A 16,138-nucleotide genomic window follows, 5' to 3' on the forward strand; every position below is an offset into this window, starting at 1 on the left:
TTCCTCTGGCTAGGCAGCCTACAACCTGGGGACACATTCTCATAATAAGGGACAGGCCATTTAAGATTGCGATAAAGAGGAATTTCTTTACTCAGAGGATGGTGAATCTTTGGAATTCTCTGCCCCAGATAGTTGTAGAAACTCAATCATTGAATATGTTCAAGACAGAAATTGATAGATTTCTACATGGTAAAGGCATAAAGAGATATGGGGAGAGTGTGGGAAAATGACATTGAGCTAGACGGTCAGCCATGCTCTAATTGAGTGACAGAGCAGGCTCAAGGGGCCGAATGGCCAATTCCTGCTCCTATTTTCTATGTTCCTTAACATTATTTTGTATGCGGTACAAGGCACTGTACAGGATGGAGAATCGAATGAAAGCCGTATTATAGGACTTGTGGAATGCAACAGTGAATATGCGTGAGTTACTTATTTTTCTAAACTTTAAAGTATTATTGTGATTCTTGTTTTTCAATTACATCTACATGGAGAACTCTACCTGTTATTGACCCCACAGTGCAATCCTTCATCGTGAACATTAAGTGGCAAATGATGGACAACCTAGCATCACATAATTCCATTTTAAGATTGCAGATAATATTAAACTGGGATTGAATCAGACCTATTCATGGGCTAATTTTCTGATGATTTTTCTATCACAGGAAAGAGTCTGCCTTTAATATCCTGCACTTAGAATTATAGAATGACTGCTGCACAGGAGGCCATTTGGCTCATTGTGTCCTTGCGAACTCGTGTGTGGACAATTCAGCTAGTTCCATTTCCCTGCCTTTTCCTGTTAGCCCTGCAAATCTTGTCTCCAGAGATAATTATTTGATTGTCTTTTGAAAGGCATGGGGAATCTGCCTCCACCACATTATCAGGCAACGCAAACCAGATCCTAAACATTGCAGCACTTAGAAAAAAAGTTTTTTTTCTCATGATGCAAATCACTTTAAGTTGGTGTCCTCTGGTTATTAGCTCTTCCGCCAATAGGAACAGTTTGTCCCTGTCTACTCTGTCCAGACCCCTCATGATTTTGACCACCTCTATCAAAGACTCCCTCAATCCTCTCTGAGGATTAGCCTAACCAATCTATTCACCTAACTGAAGTGTTACATGTAAGGTAGCTGTTAGTTGCCGGGATCTCACTGATTCCATTAATTGGGCAGGGTGATTTCCAATCGCAGTCTGTAACCCAGATGAATTATGCCCTTCAAATCAAGACTTTTTGTTTCAGTATTTTTCTTTAGCCTTAAGGACAGTGGTCTGGATTTTATGGTCAGTGGCAAAGTAAGGGTTCTCACTGCTGACCTCAAAAAAAAAAGCTGTGCTGAGAGATCTTGTCATCTCTGTAGTGAGAACTTTACAATCAATTGCACATTGGGAGAGTTATTTCCAGTGTCAAATTAATATCATCAACTTGTTCAAGCAACATTCATAGCCAGGCAGGAAATGCATTAATAATCAAGCCACTTTAAAAACAAAAAATAAAGATTGGAGCATAGACATGAGGTGAAGATGGAAGCTGAAATAGCATGAAAAATCTTTTTTAATTATTTAAAAGATAGCAATCAATATGTGTGTCGACATTTAACAATAGTCCATATATTTTTCAGACCAGGTCAGTTGTTGAGCAGCAGTTACTACTCAGATTTCTGTTTGAAAACCTTTTCATTGCACCCATTAAACAATGTTTTAATGGGGCTTTTCACAGCAATGAGAGGCTGAAAGGGGTTATTGTCTCCAGATTTCAGTGATTGTTGGCTGGGTTGGGTTTGGGTTCCACAGTGCAGCATAAGACACTGCAATGCCAGGACTTCCATGTTCATCCTTAGCTGTGCTCAATCCTGTCGTTGAGTTCAGGTTCAGGGGCAAGGTTGGGGGGGTGGGGTGGCTGGTGGTGGTGATGACCCAAAGTCTGACGGTTTGCTGTCAAAAGTCCCTCAAATTCTAGGCCATAGCTTTTACTGAGTGAGTTTCTTGTTCCAACAGTTGTAAATATCATCAATCAAGTTATTTCATGCTGATGCTTAGAACGAGAAATCAAATTCAGCCAAGTCCTATATGTTAGAAAGTTGCCTACGAGAATGCAGCATGAAGCTGGTTGCAAAGGTCATCATAGCGAGCTCCATTCACTGAGGACTAGCTTTACTAAATCAGAGGTATTGACGCAAAGATCAAAAAGTAAGCTTTTACTAAAAATATAGATTTGAAAAATATACAGATTTCTATTTGGGGAAGTTCTTTTGATTAGTTGAACATATGTCTGATGGTTTCTGTTGTACCGAAAGGACTTTTTAAACCTTTTGCCATGAAACTACAAGACATTTTGATTTTTCATTTCACTCAACCTATTTCCACCACCAAACTGACATTTAGTTTCCGGGAGCTGTGACTGATTTTTGATTGATTGATTTTTAGAAGCATTACCCTGTTCGTCACACTAGTGGCTATATTACTGGATGTTTACCCCAGAATTTATCCAGAGATTGTGAGTTCAAATTGCATCACCACCATTTGAGAATTTGAATTTAATTTCTAAAAGAAATCATAATATGAAAAAAAGACTTAATAGAAGTGATCAAAATGCTTTCAAATTGCTATAAGCACATGATAACATCCTTGCCTGGTCTGGCCTGTGTGTGATCCAGTCCCACACAAACACTGTTGAGTCTTGGCTGCCCTCTGAGATGACTAGCAAGCCACCCAGTTGTATGAAACCACTGGGAGCATTTCAAGATAAATCTTCTTGGCAGCTCAGGCTAGGCATTAAATACTGACCTTGTTAGGGATGCCTACATCCTGGTAATGAATTTTCAAAAGTTATGCCGCTTTACTGTTTGCCTTGTTCATTTTTTTCAGTCTTTAAACATGAGTCTTTCCTCTTAGGGTTTTTATGTACACTCATCGAAGAATGGCGATCATTGCAGAAGATGTTTCATTGCAAGAAATAGTACCTGTGTCAGAAGATTTTGTTATTGAGGAAGGTACTGATTTGCTACTCTTGTAATCCTAGATAGATGATGCATGAGAAGTGGCCTAACACTTTGGTCCTCCGAGAGGATAAATGTTTCTCTCCCATTGGAAGCTTTCCCCAAATGGTCAAGCCAATACTGAGTTTATCTCTTTGTGAATTACACTGGATCGCCCACTGGTTACATTGTACCCAGTAAAACTATTGAAATAACTTGATGCATTAATGAGAGTAATGCAAAAATACCAATAATAAAAACAGAAAGTGCTAGAAAACTCAGTCTGGCTGCATCAGTGAAGGGAGAAACAGAGTTTCAAGTCCATACAACTCTTCTTCAGAACTGCTCCGGAGTTCCAAAGAATAGTCATTTTGGACTCTATATGTTGGTTCTCTTTCTGTCACCACAGATGCTGCCAGACCTGCTGTGTTTCTCTGGCACTTTCTGTTTATATTTCAGATCTCCAGCATTCGCAATATCTTGCTTTTATTGCAAAGAAATATCAATTCCAACTTGTGATAAATGTGCTATAAAATTTACATCCTACAGTAATGTAGATTGACCTAGATTTTAGTAATGCACATACTCCAAATGTAAAAACCTGACAGCAAACCCTCTGTTGTGGAGGTTTACCCTCAAGATATGCGCCAGGCTCAAACCCAGGAGAATCCCAGGAGAAATTTACAAATCTGGGGGATCCCAGCCATCACAATCACAGAATGTGGGAGCACCAAACCATTCCTCAGGACTTCAAGGATGCCACAGTTTTTAGTTTAGTTTATTTATTAGTCACAAGTAAAGCTTACATTAACACTGCAATGAAGTTACTGTGAAAATTTTTAACATGTTCAAAGGAAAATGGGCAAATATCAGTGTGTGAGAACCACAGAGGAATCTCATTGCTTGTGATAGCTGGTAAGATTCCAGTAAAAGTTCTACCCAGCAGACTGGTAAGTTGTAGAAGCAGAATGTGTACTGCCAGAAAGTCAGAATGGGTTCAAGAAAGGCAGAGGCACTTTCGCGATGGTCTTTACCCTTTGGAAAAAAAACATGAGAAATGCTGTCAATAAAAGATGGGGCTCTACTCTGCCTTTGTTGACCTGACAAAGGCCTCTTAAGCAGAGGGGCCTTGTGAAAAGTCTTAAATTTGGATGCCCTGCTCAACCTGTAAATCTGATACAGCAGTTTCACAATAATGGTCAGAATTACTGACTATAGTGAATACACAGACCCCCTTGACCTAACAAGTGATGGGAAGCAGCCTGGTGTCATGGCCCATGTACTCTTCAGTATATTCTTCTGCCATATTTTCTGGTGCATTTGATGGAAATGTTGATGAAATGTACATCCAGTTCAAAACAGATGGCAGTCATTTCAACTTAAGACAACTGAAGTCCTCAATTAAGCTATTGCAGATGATGATGTGGAAATTGCTGTTTGCCAATTACTGCATCCTCGTGTGACGCTGTAAGCATGGCCTTCAGAGGATCACGGAGTGTTTTTCAAAAGTGGCTGGCGACTATGGGTGAGCCATCAGCTTAAGGGAAACAGAAATACTACACCAACCACCACCAAGTTCTGACTATACCCACCTGCTATAACTACTAGGACACATTTGTAATGGCTGTAGACAACTTCAGTGTCTGAAAATGAGGTGACAAATTGCCACATTTGCCCATTAATCCAAGAGACCATGGAGAAAACGAGGTATCAAACTTGCAGTGTATAAAGCTGTAGTTCTTGTGCATTTTTCTACCACATCTGAAATCATAGAAATAAAGAAATTAGGAGCAGGAATAGGCCATTCAGCCCTTTGAGTCTGCTCCACCATTCATTATGATCATGGCTGATCAGTAACCTGTTCTTTTTTCCCCCCATATCCTTTGATCACTTTAGCCCCAAGAGCTATATCTCCTTGAAAACATACAATGTTTTGGCCTCATCTACATTCTGTGATAGAGAATTTTGCAGACTTACCACTCTCTGGGTGAAGAAATTTCTCCTCCCCTCAGTCCTAAATGGGTTACCCCGTATTCTCAGACTATGACCCACTGGTTCTGGATATCCCCACAATCGGGAACATCCTGTGTCTACCCTGTCTAGTCCTGTTAGAATTTTATAGAGCTCTATGAGATCGCCCCCTCATTCTTCTAACTTCAGCGAATATAATCCTAACCAACTCAATCTCTCCTCATACGTCAATCCCATCATCCCAGGAATCAGTCTGGTAAACCTTCCCTGCACTCCTTCTAGAGCAAGAACATCTTTCCTCAGATAAGGAGACCAAAACTGCACACAGTATTCTAGGTGTGCCCTCACCAAGGTCCTGTGTAACATCCCTGTTCCTCTCGCCATGAAGACCAACATACCATTTGCCTCCTTTCCCGCCTGCTGCACCTGCATGCTTACCTTCAGCGACTGGTGTATGAGGACACCCAGCTCTCATTGCACATTCCCTTCTTTCAATCTATAGCCAGTCAGATAGTAATCTGCCTTCCTGTTTTTGCTACCAGAAATGGATAATCTCTCATTTATCCATATTATACTGCAATGTGTTTGCACACTTGCTCAACCTGTCCAAATCACAATGAAGTATCTTTTTACCTCCCTTTTTAACTAATGGGGTACATCAGCTATCCTCCAATCTGTAGGAACTGTTCCAGAGTCTATAGAATCTGGGAAGATGACCACCAGTGCATCCACTATTTCTCAGGCCACTTCCTTAAATTCTCTGGGATGTAGATGATCAGACCCTGGGCATTTATTGGCCTTCAATCCCATCAATTTCCCCAACGCCATTTCCTACTGTTAAAGATCTTCTTCAGTTCCTCCCTGTGTTCTCTAACATTCCTGGTGCATTATTTGTGTCTTCCTTTGTGAAGACAGAACCAAAGTATTTGGTCAATGTTCCATTTTTGCTGAGGTTTCCTTCTCTATGAGTCATTGAATCTGAACCTTAATCTTGGCCTACTTTATATGCCTTAGAGGTTTCGTCATCAATCGTACACACCAGGGTGAGCACTATGGAGGTGGCATGGAGGCTATGAAGGGCCTTCGGGGCTGGGTGGAGGTCATGAGTTGGCCTGAAGGGGGCATGGAATTGGCATGGGGAGTGAAGGCTAGAGAGCCTAACAGCATCTAAAACAACTGAAGTCCCAGAGAACCTAGGTAAACCATTTAACCAGCCCCTGTCGGCACTCACTCGCATGGTTTGTTTGAATCTGTTTTTGTGATTGGCAGGCCCAACTTGATCCAGTCTCTGCATCGGAATGAAAATTGGACCTAACTGGGCCCTTTTTAAATCGAGTCAGGTCTGCTGAGTCAGAAAATGTTTTGACTTGCACTATCTGCCTCCATGATGCAGATCTGGCCACATTTTCCAAGGTCACTCTTCTACTGCAGGTTTCAGTACCCTACTGTTTATTGTATTGTTGCTTTATATGCCCTCCCTAAATGCACTACCTTGCACTTCTCCAGGTTGAATTCAATTTTCCAATTTTCTGCCAACCTGACCAGTTAATTCTGTACTTGCAGTAAGGAAAAACAGTCCTGTAAAACATCATTCCTTTTTTCAGTTCCAACCTTTGTGTTCTGCCGTACCATCTTTATCCAGGTGATCACATCATGCTTAATTCTGTACACAACTATACTTGGCACAAGTTTTTTATGTGGTACCTCTGAAAATTAGTACAACCCACTTCCAATGCATTTCCTTCATCTATTCCTTTTTCTCTAACGTTGTCCAAACACATCCTGCCTTTTGAAAATCTGTGCTGTTAAGATCCCTGAAGAGACTGATACAGTGCAGCCCCGTTATAACGCGATGGTTGGGGTCCATAAAAGCGGGGTCGCGAAAAAAGCGGGGTCGCGCTAAGTTTGCCAATTATTAGCGGGGAAAAAAGGGTCCAATGACACCATCGCGTTATATCCGAATTCACGCTAAATCGGGGCGCGTTAAATCGGGGTTCCACTGTAACTTTAAAAGAAAGGAATCCTACAAAGCCAACAGAAAGAAAACTGATGGACAGGATGTCGCATTTTGAAACCTTTACTGTAACAAACCACCTAAAACCAATATAATTCAAACATTAATAAAAGATATTTCAAACGACAAGACAAATTTCACTTTAAATAGTAGATAAAACAAAAATATGCCTCAGATAGTTACAAGCACCCACATTACTCCCAGCACAAGTGCAGCACCACAGGTAACATCTGTCTTTCCAACTTACCCTGTGTTTTGTAGGATATCTCATTTCTCATCCAATCGCTTCAGCTCTTGAGTCACATTCCCCAGCAGCTTTGTTCCATCTAAGTCCTCAAACACTGTTACCACTGATTAAGGTGCACAACTGCGAACCCGCTCTCCTGCTCTCAATCAGATCATGACAGTCCTGATGACATAGAATCATCAGAGACTCCCTTCTCCAACCACTTTAAAGGGTCTGGAGGGCTCTGGCAACCCTGAAACAGCAGCTCTGGGTTGTGCCCAATCCATCATGTTTTGCCCTTCCTGCTTTCAGACTCTCTGTTCCAACTGTATGACACACACAGTAATACAGTCTTTGCTGTATTGTCAGGGACTGGTTTCACTACAAGGATCAGTTTGAAAATTGACAAACAGGAAAATGTTCCATTCAGACAGAACCTTTCTTATTTTTTCTCGCATGAATTCTCTGTGTGAACTGCTAAACAGAGTCACAGGTTGAAACCCAACCCCCAAGTTTTTATTTACTCCTTATGTCTTAGCTGTTCATCTCCATGGCAACCTCAGGTCTCATGGGCTTTTTTTGGAAACTAATGATATCATAATCAGGAATCCAGTTCACCTTGTTTCAGAATGTTCTCCAGTTCTTTCTGGCCACAAAGGGGATATTGCACAAAAGGAAAATCCAGGCATATGGGTCAACATAGTGCAAGCTGCTCCTGATTCATAATTTTATCCCACATTACAATAAATGTCAAATAAGACTGTATAGGCTGGGACTCTTTTCTCTAGAGGAGACCTACTAGAGGTCTATAAGGTAATGAAGGGCTCAGTAGATGTAAAGATGTTTCCCTTTGTTGTGTAGTCCAAAACTGGCAGTAATAAAAGTGAGACAGTCACTAATAAATCCAATCGGGATTTCAGAGAAACTTTTTCACTCTGAAAGTAATAAGATTGCAGTACTTGTCACATTGAGAAGTTGAATCAAATAGCACAGACGCAGTTAATATGAAGCTTGATAAGCACATGAGGGAGAAAGGAAGGGAAGCATATGTTAAGATGGTGCGGTGAAGTAAGGGGAGATGGTTTTGTGGAGCATAAGCACTGGCACAGACAAGCTGGGATTGAATGATCTGCTTGTGTGCTGTAAATTCTATGTAATTCAATAAATGAAGTAAGAAGAACTGGCCAATTACTGAGTGCGAAAACAAAATTGCTCTGATGCAATCACTTCTCTTGAACATTGTGCAGGTTGTGTCTAAGTGAACAAATATATCAGTCTTATAAATGTTGAGCATTGCACAGTATGCTAATGATATTTTTCCATTTGCTTTTCAGTGATTCGAGATGCACATATTATTGGTAAGTCGTATTTGTTTTAGCTGTCTCATACATATATTTCTAAACTGACAAATTCATACTTACTTATGCATTTATATACTGCCTTTAGCACAGCAACATGATGTCCCAAGCTGCTGCTCAGAGGCATAATTGAAAAAAAAAGAATGCTGAGCCAAAGAAGGCAATATTAGAAAGGATGCTCTAAAACCTGGCCAAAGAAGTGGATGAAAGGGAGGGTGTTGAAGGAGTAAAGGAAGGTAGAGAGTGTAGAGGGTGGGGGCATGGGGCTGGCTGAAGGCACAGCTATTGGGGTGGGTGAAGCATGGGGGTGGATAAATGCTGAAGAGATTAAGTTAGAGGGATAGCAAGTTCGGGAAATAACTTGCAGGTTTGAAACAGATTATACAGAAGGATTGGGGGGACAGGACTTGAGAGTTTAAATGTAATGTTCAGAATTCTAAATTGATGGCATTCGGGGACTTGGAGTTAAGGTTGATCACAATGGACATGAATGATGGGTGAACAGGACTTGAATAAAATATTTTGGATGCACTGAAGGTCACAGAGTTTGTGAAGTTACAACTGAGGAGCTACAAACTTCCAGGGTTATGCTGTCCAACTGACTACATTCATTCAGCTTCCTCCAGGAAATTGCTTTGGCCGCAAGTTCTGGCTTGTGAGAAACCAGCTTTGCCACTTACACCATTTTCCTTTCTGATGGCAAACTATCGAGCTTTTCAAACAGTCTTGGGAGGAGGAAGATTCTTAGGACTTGATTTCAAATTGCTGAAATTCAGCACACTTGAGTTGCCCATCTCTGGGACAGGACAGAGTATTGCACTGACCATCCAACGGTTTGTAGAGTGATGACAAATCTTGGGATTCAGAGAGAGGTCAGAGCACAGAGGCAACAGCGGGAAGATTGAGATTCAGCAGCAGCATTGTGACTGTACATTTGAAAAGCTGACTCATTTTTTCCTGTGTTCTGAAGCTGTGGTAATCTGCTAAGTTTGCTTATGAAGGAAAGATAACGAACTTCTGAATCTTTATTCCGTTGACAAACATTGAAATTTAGTGATTAAGCAGCTCGCACCCACTGGCGGTTGTTTGAAGGAGCTGAACAGTTTTTCCACCAGAGACTAGAATGGGCTAGATAGCTGCTAGTTCACTCACTGAAAAAGGCAAGAGCAATCTGGAGATGTGAAGCATGGAGGAGTACTTTCTCTTCTTGCCCCCAGTGCCGATCACCTCAGCTTTGATCCAATCTTTCAGATGGCCTGACTGAACTTGTGTGGAAAGTTACTGTCCACTGAACCTTTACTCTTGTGCAATGCACAAGAGGATATTGGTTCAGAAAATCTAGATGTAGAATCAGTGTGGGTGGAGCTAACAAGTGACAAGGGGCAGAAAACATTAGTGGAAGTTGTCTATAGGCCTCCAAACAGTAGTGGTAAGGAAGGGGACAGCATGAAACAGGAAATTTGAGATGCATGTAACAAGGGGACTACAGTAATCACGAGTGACTTCAATCTACATCGAGATTGGGCAAACCAAATTAGCAGCAATACTGTGGCAGATGAATTCCTGAAGTGTGGAGGAGATGATTTTTTTCGACCAGTATGTTTAGGAAACAACTAGGGAATTTGCCATCCTAGATTTGGTATTTTGCAATGACAAGTGGTTAATTAATAATCTTGTGTGGGGTCCTTTCAGGAGCAGTGACCATAACATGATAGAATTCTTCATTAGGATGGAAAGTGAAGAAGTCAATCTGAAACTAGGGTCCTAAATTTAAACAAAGGAAACTACAAAAGAACCAGACTTGTATTGGCTAAGATTAAGGTTAGGAGAGTGGGCCAAAATGTGGCAGATGGAGTTTAATGTGGATAAGTGTGAGGTCATGCATTTTGGTCACAGAAATGGGAAGGCAACTTATTATCTAAATGGGGAGAGACTTGGGGTGCTCTGGTGCAGAGGGATCTAAGTGTCCTCGTTCATGAGTCACAGAAAACTAGCATGCAAGTAAAGCGCTGATAATAAAGAAAGATAATGGAATGTTGGCATTGAAAGCTAAAGGAATAGTATATAAAGGTAATAATTATATAATGCCTATATAAAGCATTTGTGAGGCTGCACCTGAAGTATTGTGCAGTTTTGGTCCCCATATTTGAGGAAAGATGTAATGGAGGCAGTTCAGAGGAGGTTCACTAGATTGATTCCAGAGATTAGGTGTTTGTTGTATGAAGAGAGATTGAACAGTTTAGGCCGATACTCTCTGGAATTTAGAAGAATGAGGGGAGATCAAATTGAGCTACATAAGATGATAAAAGGTATGAATAAAGTGGACATGAGGCAGATGCTTCCGCTGGTGGGGCATTCTAGGATGAGAGGTCATAGTCCTAGGATAAGGCGTAGCAAATTTAAAACAGAGTTGAGGAGAAGCTACTTCTCCCAAGGGGTTGTGAATCTGGAATTCGCTTCCCCAAAGTGCAGTGGATGCTGGAACAGTGAGTAAATTTAAGGAGGAGTTCGACAGATTTTTAATTGGTAATGGGCTGAAAGGTTATGGGGAAAAGACAGGAAAATGGGGATGAGGAGCATATCAGCCATGATCAAATGGCGGAGTGGACTCGATGGGCCGAATGGCCTAATTCTGTTCCTATATCTTATGAACTTATGAAGATAGATTGGAGAACTTCATAACAAGGCATGACGGTGAATAGACATTGGCTAATATTTAAGGAATGAATGTATGAATTGCAATAATTATATATTCCTTTGTGGCGCTTTCTCTATACCCTAGCTATGTCTGTAACACTACATTCTGCAATCTCTCATTTCCTTCTCTATGAACAGTATGCTTTGTCTGTATAGCGCGCAAGAAACAATACTTTTCTCTGTCTGTTAATACATGTGACAATAAATCAAATCAAGTGGCCCAACCACGACTAACAAAAGAAATTAAGGATAATATTAGATCCAAGGAGGAGTCATATAAAGTTGCTAGAAAAAGTAGCAAGCCTGAGAATTGAGATAATTTCAGTATTCAGCAAAGGAGGACAAAAAGATTGATTGAGAGGGGAAAATAGAGTATGAGAGTAAACTTGCAAGGATCATAAAAGTGAACAGTAAAAGCTCCCGTAAGTATGAAAAAGATTAGTGAAGACAAATGTTGGTCTGTTACAGTCCGAAACAGGAGAATTTATACTGGAGACCTAGGAAACGGCAGAGCAATTAAACTACTTTAGTTCTGTCTTCATGAAGGAAGACACAAATAACTTCCCAGAAATGCTAAGGAATCCAGGGTCTAATGAGAAGGAGGAATTGTATTATTAGTAAAAGAGTGTTGGAGAAATTAATGCAACTGAAAGCCAATAAATCCCCAGGGCTGATAATCTACATCTCACGGTAATAAAGGAGGTGGCCATGGAGATAGTGAATGCATTGGTTATCATCTTCCAAAATTCTGTAGATTCTGGAACAATTCCACCAGGTTGGAGGGTGGTAAATGTAACTTGTCCATATAAAAAAAGGGAGGGAGAAAACAGGGAATTACAGACCCGCTAGCCTAACAGTAGTAGGGAAAATGCTAGAGTTTATTATGAAGGATGTGATAACAGTTCACTTAGAAAATATCAATGGGATGAGATAAAGTCAGCATGTGGATTTATGAAAGGGAAATCATGTTTAACAAACCTACTGGTGTTCTTTGAAGATGTTACTAGTAGAATAGGTCTATTTGGATTTTCAGAAAACTTTTGACATCAGAGGTTAGCATGCAAAGTTAAAGCACATGGGATTAGGAGTAATATATTGGCATGGATTGAGAATTGGTCAGCAGACAGGAAATAAAGAGTAGGAATAAATGGGTCTTTTTTGAAGTGGTAGGCAGAGACTAGTGAGGTCCCGCAGGGATCAGGGGTGGGTGCTAGCTATTCATAATATACATCAATGATTTGGATGAGGGAACTAAATGTAATACTTCCAAGTTTGCTGATAACACAAAACTTGGTGGGAAGGTGTGTGGTGAAGAAGATGTTAAGAGGCTTCAAGGTGATTGATAAGTTGTGATTGGGCAGATGCAGTATAATGTGGGTAAATGTGAAGTTATCCACTTTGGATGGAGAAACACAATGGCAGAATATTATTTAATTGGATTGGGAAATATTGTCACACAAAGGGACCTGGGCATCCTAGTATACCAGTCACTGAAAGCATAGAACAGTACAGCACAGAACAGGCTCTTTGGCCCCGATGTTGTGCCGAGCTTTATCTGAGACCAAGATCAAGCTATCCCACTCCCTATCATCCTGGTGTGCTCCATGTGCCTATCCAATAACCGCTTAAATGTTCCTAAAGTGTCTGACTCCACTATCACTGCAGGCAGTCCATTCCACACCCCAACCACTCTCTGCGTAAAGAACCTACCTCTGATATCCTTCCTATATCTCCCACCATGAACCCTATAGTTATGCAAGCTTGCAGTTACAGCAAGCAGTTAGGAAGGCAAATGTTTAAGTTTATTTATTAATGTCACAGGTAGACCTACGTTAACACTGCAGTGAAGTTACTGTGAAAATCCCCTAGTCGCCACACTCTGGCATCTGTCCGGGTACACTGAGGGAGAAATTAGCATAGCCAATGCACCTAACCAGCACGTCTTTTGGACTGTGGGAGGAAATCTGAACACCCGGAGGAAATCCAAGCAGACACGGGGAGAATGTGCAGACGTCACATGGACAGTGACCCAACCCGGGAATCGAACACGGGTCTATGGCGCTATGTGGCAACAGTGTTAGCCAAATGTTATGTTGACCTTCATTGCACTTAAATACAAGAGCAAGGATGTCTTGCTGCAGCTGGACAGGGCCTTGCAGAAACCACGCTTTGAGTATTGTGTGTGGTTTTGATCTCTGTGTCTGAGTAAGGATATATTTGCTGTAGCGGAAGTGCTGCGAAGGTTCACCAGACTTTTGCAGAGCTTTCAATTTTTATGAGGGGTTTTCCAGATTTAGCTTTTGCTTTATGTGCTTTTTTTAGAGTCTTTTAATTGGTAAGTTTTCAAGTTGCTAAACTGTGTGCATGTTTATAATTTTAAAGTTAATTATTCGGGAACACAAACCACTTCAGAGTTCCTTGAACGATTCAGTGCAGTCTAAAAGTTTTATTTTAATTATTACACCACTAACACGGTGGCAGAGTGGTTAGCATTGCTGCCTCACAGCACCAGGGAACCGACTTTGATTCCCGGTTTGTGTCACTGTCTGTGTGGAGTTTGCACGTTCTCCCCATATCTGCGTGGATTTTCTCCAGGTTCTCAGGTTTCCTCCCACAGTCTGAAAGATGTGCTAGTTAGGGTGCATTGGCCATGCTAAATTCTCACTAATTGTACCCGAACAGGCGCCGGAGTGTGGCGACTAGGGGATTTTCACAGTAACTTCATTGTAGTGTTAACGTAAGCCTACTTGTGACACTAATAAATAAACTTTAAAACTTTAAATCAGACTTTCTAGAATAGGTGGTATTTGAAATGAGAGGAAATCCAGCCTTTAAGGTGCAAACTATTTGGGATGATTTGTGATTTTGATGCCAATGCTGGTCCTATTGGTGCAAATAACACTTTTGGTAGGCATCAGAGGCTAGTTTATCCCACTGGGGGTCAGTATTATCACAGGTTTTATATCACAGTTCACTGAGTGTTTTCATTTCAATGGCCCAAGATGTAACCACAGCATTAAAATCCTCTGGTCGCAAAGAATGTCATTTTCTGTTGCAATCATATTTGTAGCTGTTTTAGTTAAATGTGCTTACTTGTGCGAAAGTGTGGTTTTCTGAATGTGCTTGAAAAGAGTGAAATTTATTACTTATAATTTAGAATAGAACAGAAGAGAATCCTACAGTGCAGAAGGAGGCCGTTTGGCCCATCAAGTCTGCACTGACTATCCAGGCCCTATCCCCATAACCCCATGCATTTATCCGAGCTAATACACCTGACATTTAGAGGCAATTTAGCATGGCCAATCCACCTAACCCACACATCTTTGGACTGTGTGAGGAAACCCATGGAGACACGGGGAGAATGTGCAAACTGCACACAGATGGTGACCCAAGCCGAGAATCGAACCTGGGTCGCTGGAGCTGTGACGCAGCAGTGCTAAACACTGTGCCACCGTGCCTTCCCGAAAGTTTATATTTCTAAGAAAGCAAAAAATATTTAGCTCCTTGAGAAAGTTTTGCCCCATATACCTTTTCCCATGAGGGCATCAGCAAAACAATTGGGATTTCTGTCCAGATATTGGTGCAAGAAATCACCCCTTTATATGGTGCATAAATCATACTGGGTGCAATTTTCCTGCCCCATTACGCTGGTCGAGTAATGTAGCGGGGGCGGGAAATTTCAGCGGGAGGCCAAAAATCTGAATCGCGCCCAGCAGATTGTGATTGTCCCGAGCATTTTTTTGATGTAATCAGGCTGATTTTAATATTCATGCTCTTATTTAAATGGATTTAGTGAGTCTCCGGACATTGTTGCCTGGGTTCACTTGGCTCTCTGACCTCGCTGGTGGAGATTCACATCAGCGCGGATCACAGCTGGTCCTCAGCAATGGGAACCAGATGTGATGGCCTCGCTGGTGGGAGGCCCTCCAGGAGATCACGGGTCAAGGGGAGGGCAGTGCCATCCTGGCACTGGCAGGGGGAGGGGGGGAACTCTGCATCGGGGGCTGGGGGTTAATCGTGGGGCTGGGATTGGGGGTGTGGATGGGGGGTGTTCGGGAGGCCAGCGTTCTCTGGGGAGGGCCAGCATTCTGCTGCCGCCTTTCTGGCGGGTTTAGGCCCCCTTCCCCCACCTCCCACTGGCATGAATCGCCTGATGGCCTCTGTATTGAACAGAGGCCATCAGTTACCGAGACTCAGCTTGCCAAAAAACAGGCGGGCAAACCTTTCATTTTCCCACCCGTTGTTGACACTTTGAATTTTTTTGGGAAAATCTCCCCCCACTGTGTTTCAATAATGGAAGTCATACATTGAAATGTAGACTGGCTTATACGTGTTTTAAAGCCAGTTCTGAGTCTTCAGCTAATGCAAATTTCATAGTGCGCTGTCATCTATGTTTGTGATTTGTACTATAATTAATCCATGGTGGTGGAGTTGGCTTGTGTGCACACTGGTCTATGTGACCAACTTGCAATCACGTTGTTCTGAACTGCATATTGACACTCCATATAGGTTCTGATACCACAGTCAAAATAATATCAAGAGATGTTGATCTCGAACTTCAGCTCCCCTTTGGTTCACAGACCAGGATATTCCTACAGGAAGCCCGCAGGGCGTGTGAAGGTAAGAAAATGTTTATTACTCTTGCATTTAGATTCCCAAACATACCAGTCGATTTGGGGCCAGTGGGGATGTTCAGTGCTGGAAGTAGGATCAGGACCAGGTTTTGCCAAGTTATTTTCTGAGGGGGTGAGGCAGGCACTGATTACTTCTGCACCATGCGATGTCAACAACATAAAAGTAGAGCGCATAATCTGGAGTCCTACATGGATCTGGATATAGGTATCTTCTCGGAGAGGATCTCCAAGAAGATCGCGCATATCGACACAGAAATCAAGTTTCT

At 41.8% G+C, this 16,138-nt stretch overlaps 1 protein-coding gene across 2 annotated transcripts in view; it reads left to right on the top strand.

The window, feature by feature from the left end:
* Positions 1–346: 346 nt before the first annotated feature.
* inpp5b (inositol polyphosphate-5-phosphatase B) overlaps positions 347–16,138 on the top strand; it is a 140,943-nt gene continuing 125,151 nt past the window's right edge. For both annotated transcript variants that reach the window (XM_078237763.1, XM_078237764.1), the window contains exons 1-4: positions 347–420; positions 2,890–2,987; positions 8,518–8,541; positions 15,748–15,858. In XM_078237763.1, the coding sequence (XP_078093889.1) occupies positions 2,897–2,987; positions 8,518–8,541; positions 15,748–15,858 (226 nt within the window). In that variant the 5' untranslated portion in view covers positions 347–420; positions 2,890–2,896. The remainder of the gene's footprint in view (positions 421–2,889; positions 2,988–8,517; positions 8,542–15,747; positions 15,859–16,138) is intronic.

Source organism: Mustelus asterias, chromosome 21 (genome assembly GCF_964213995.1).
Source record: "Mustelus asterias chromosome 21, sMusAst1.hap1.1, whole genome shotgun sequence".
Classification (NCBI taxonomy): Eukaryota; Metazoa; Chordata; class Chondrichthyes; order Carcharhiniformes; family Triakidae; genus Mustelus; species Mustelus asterias.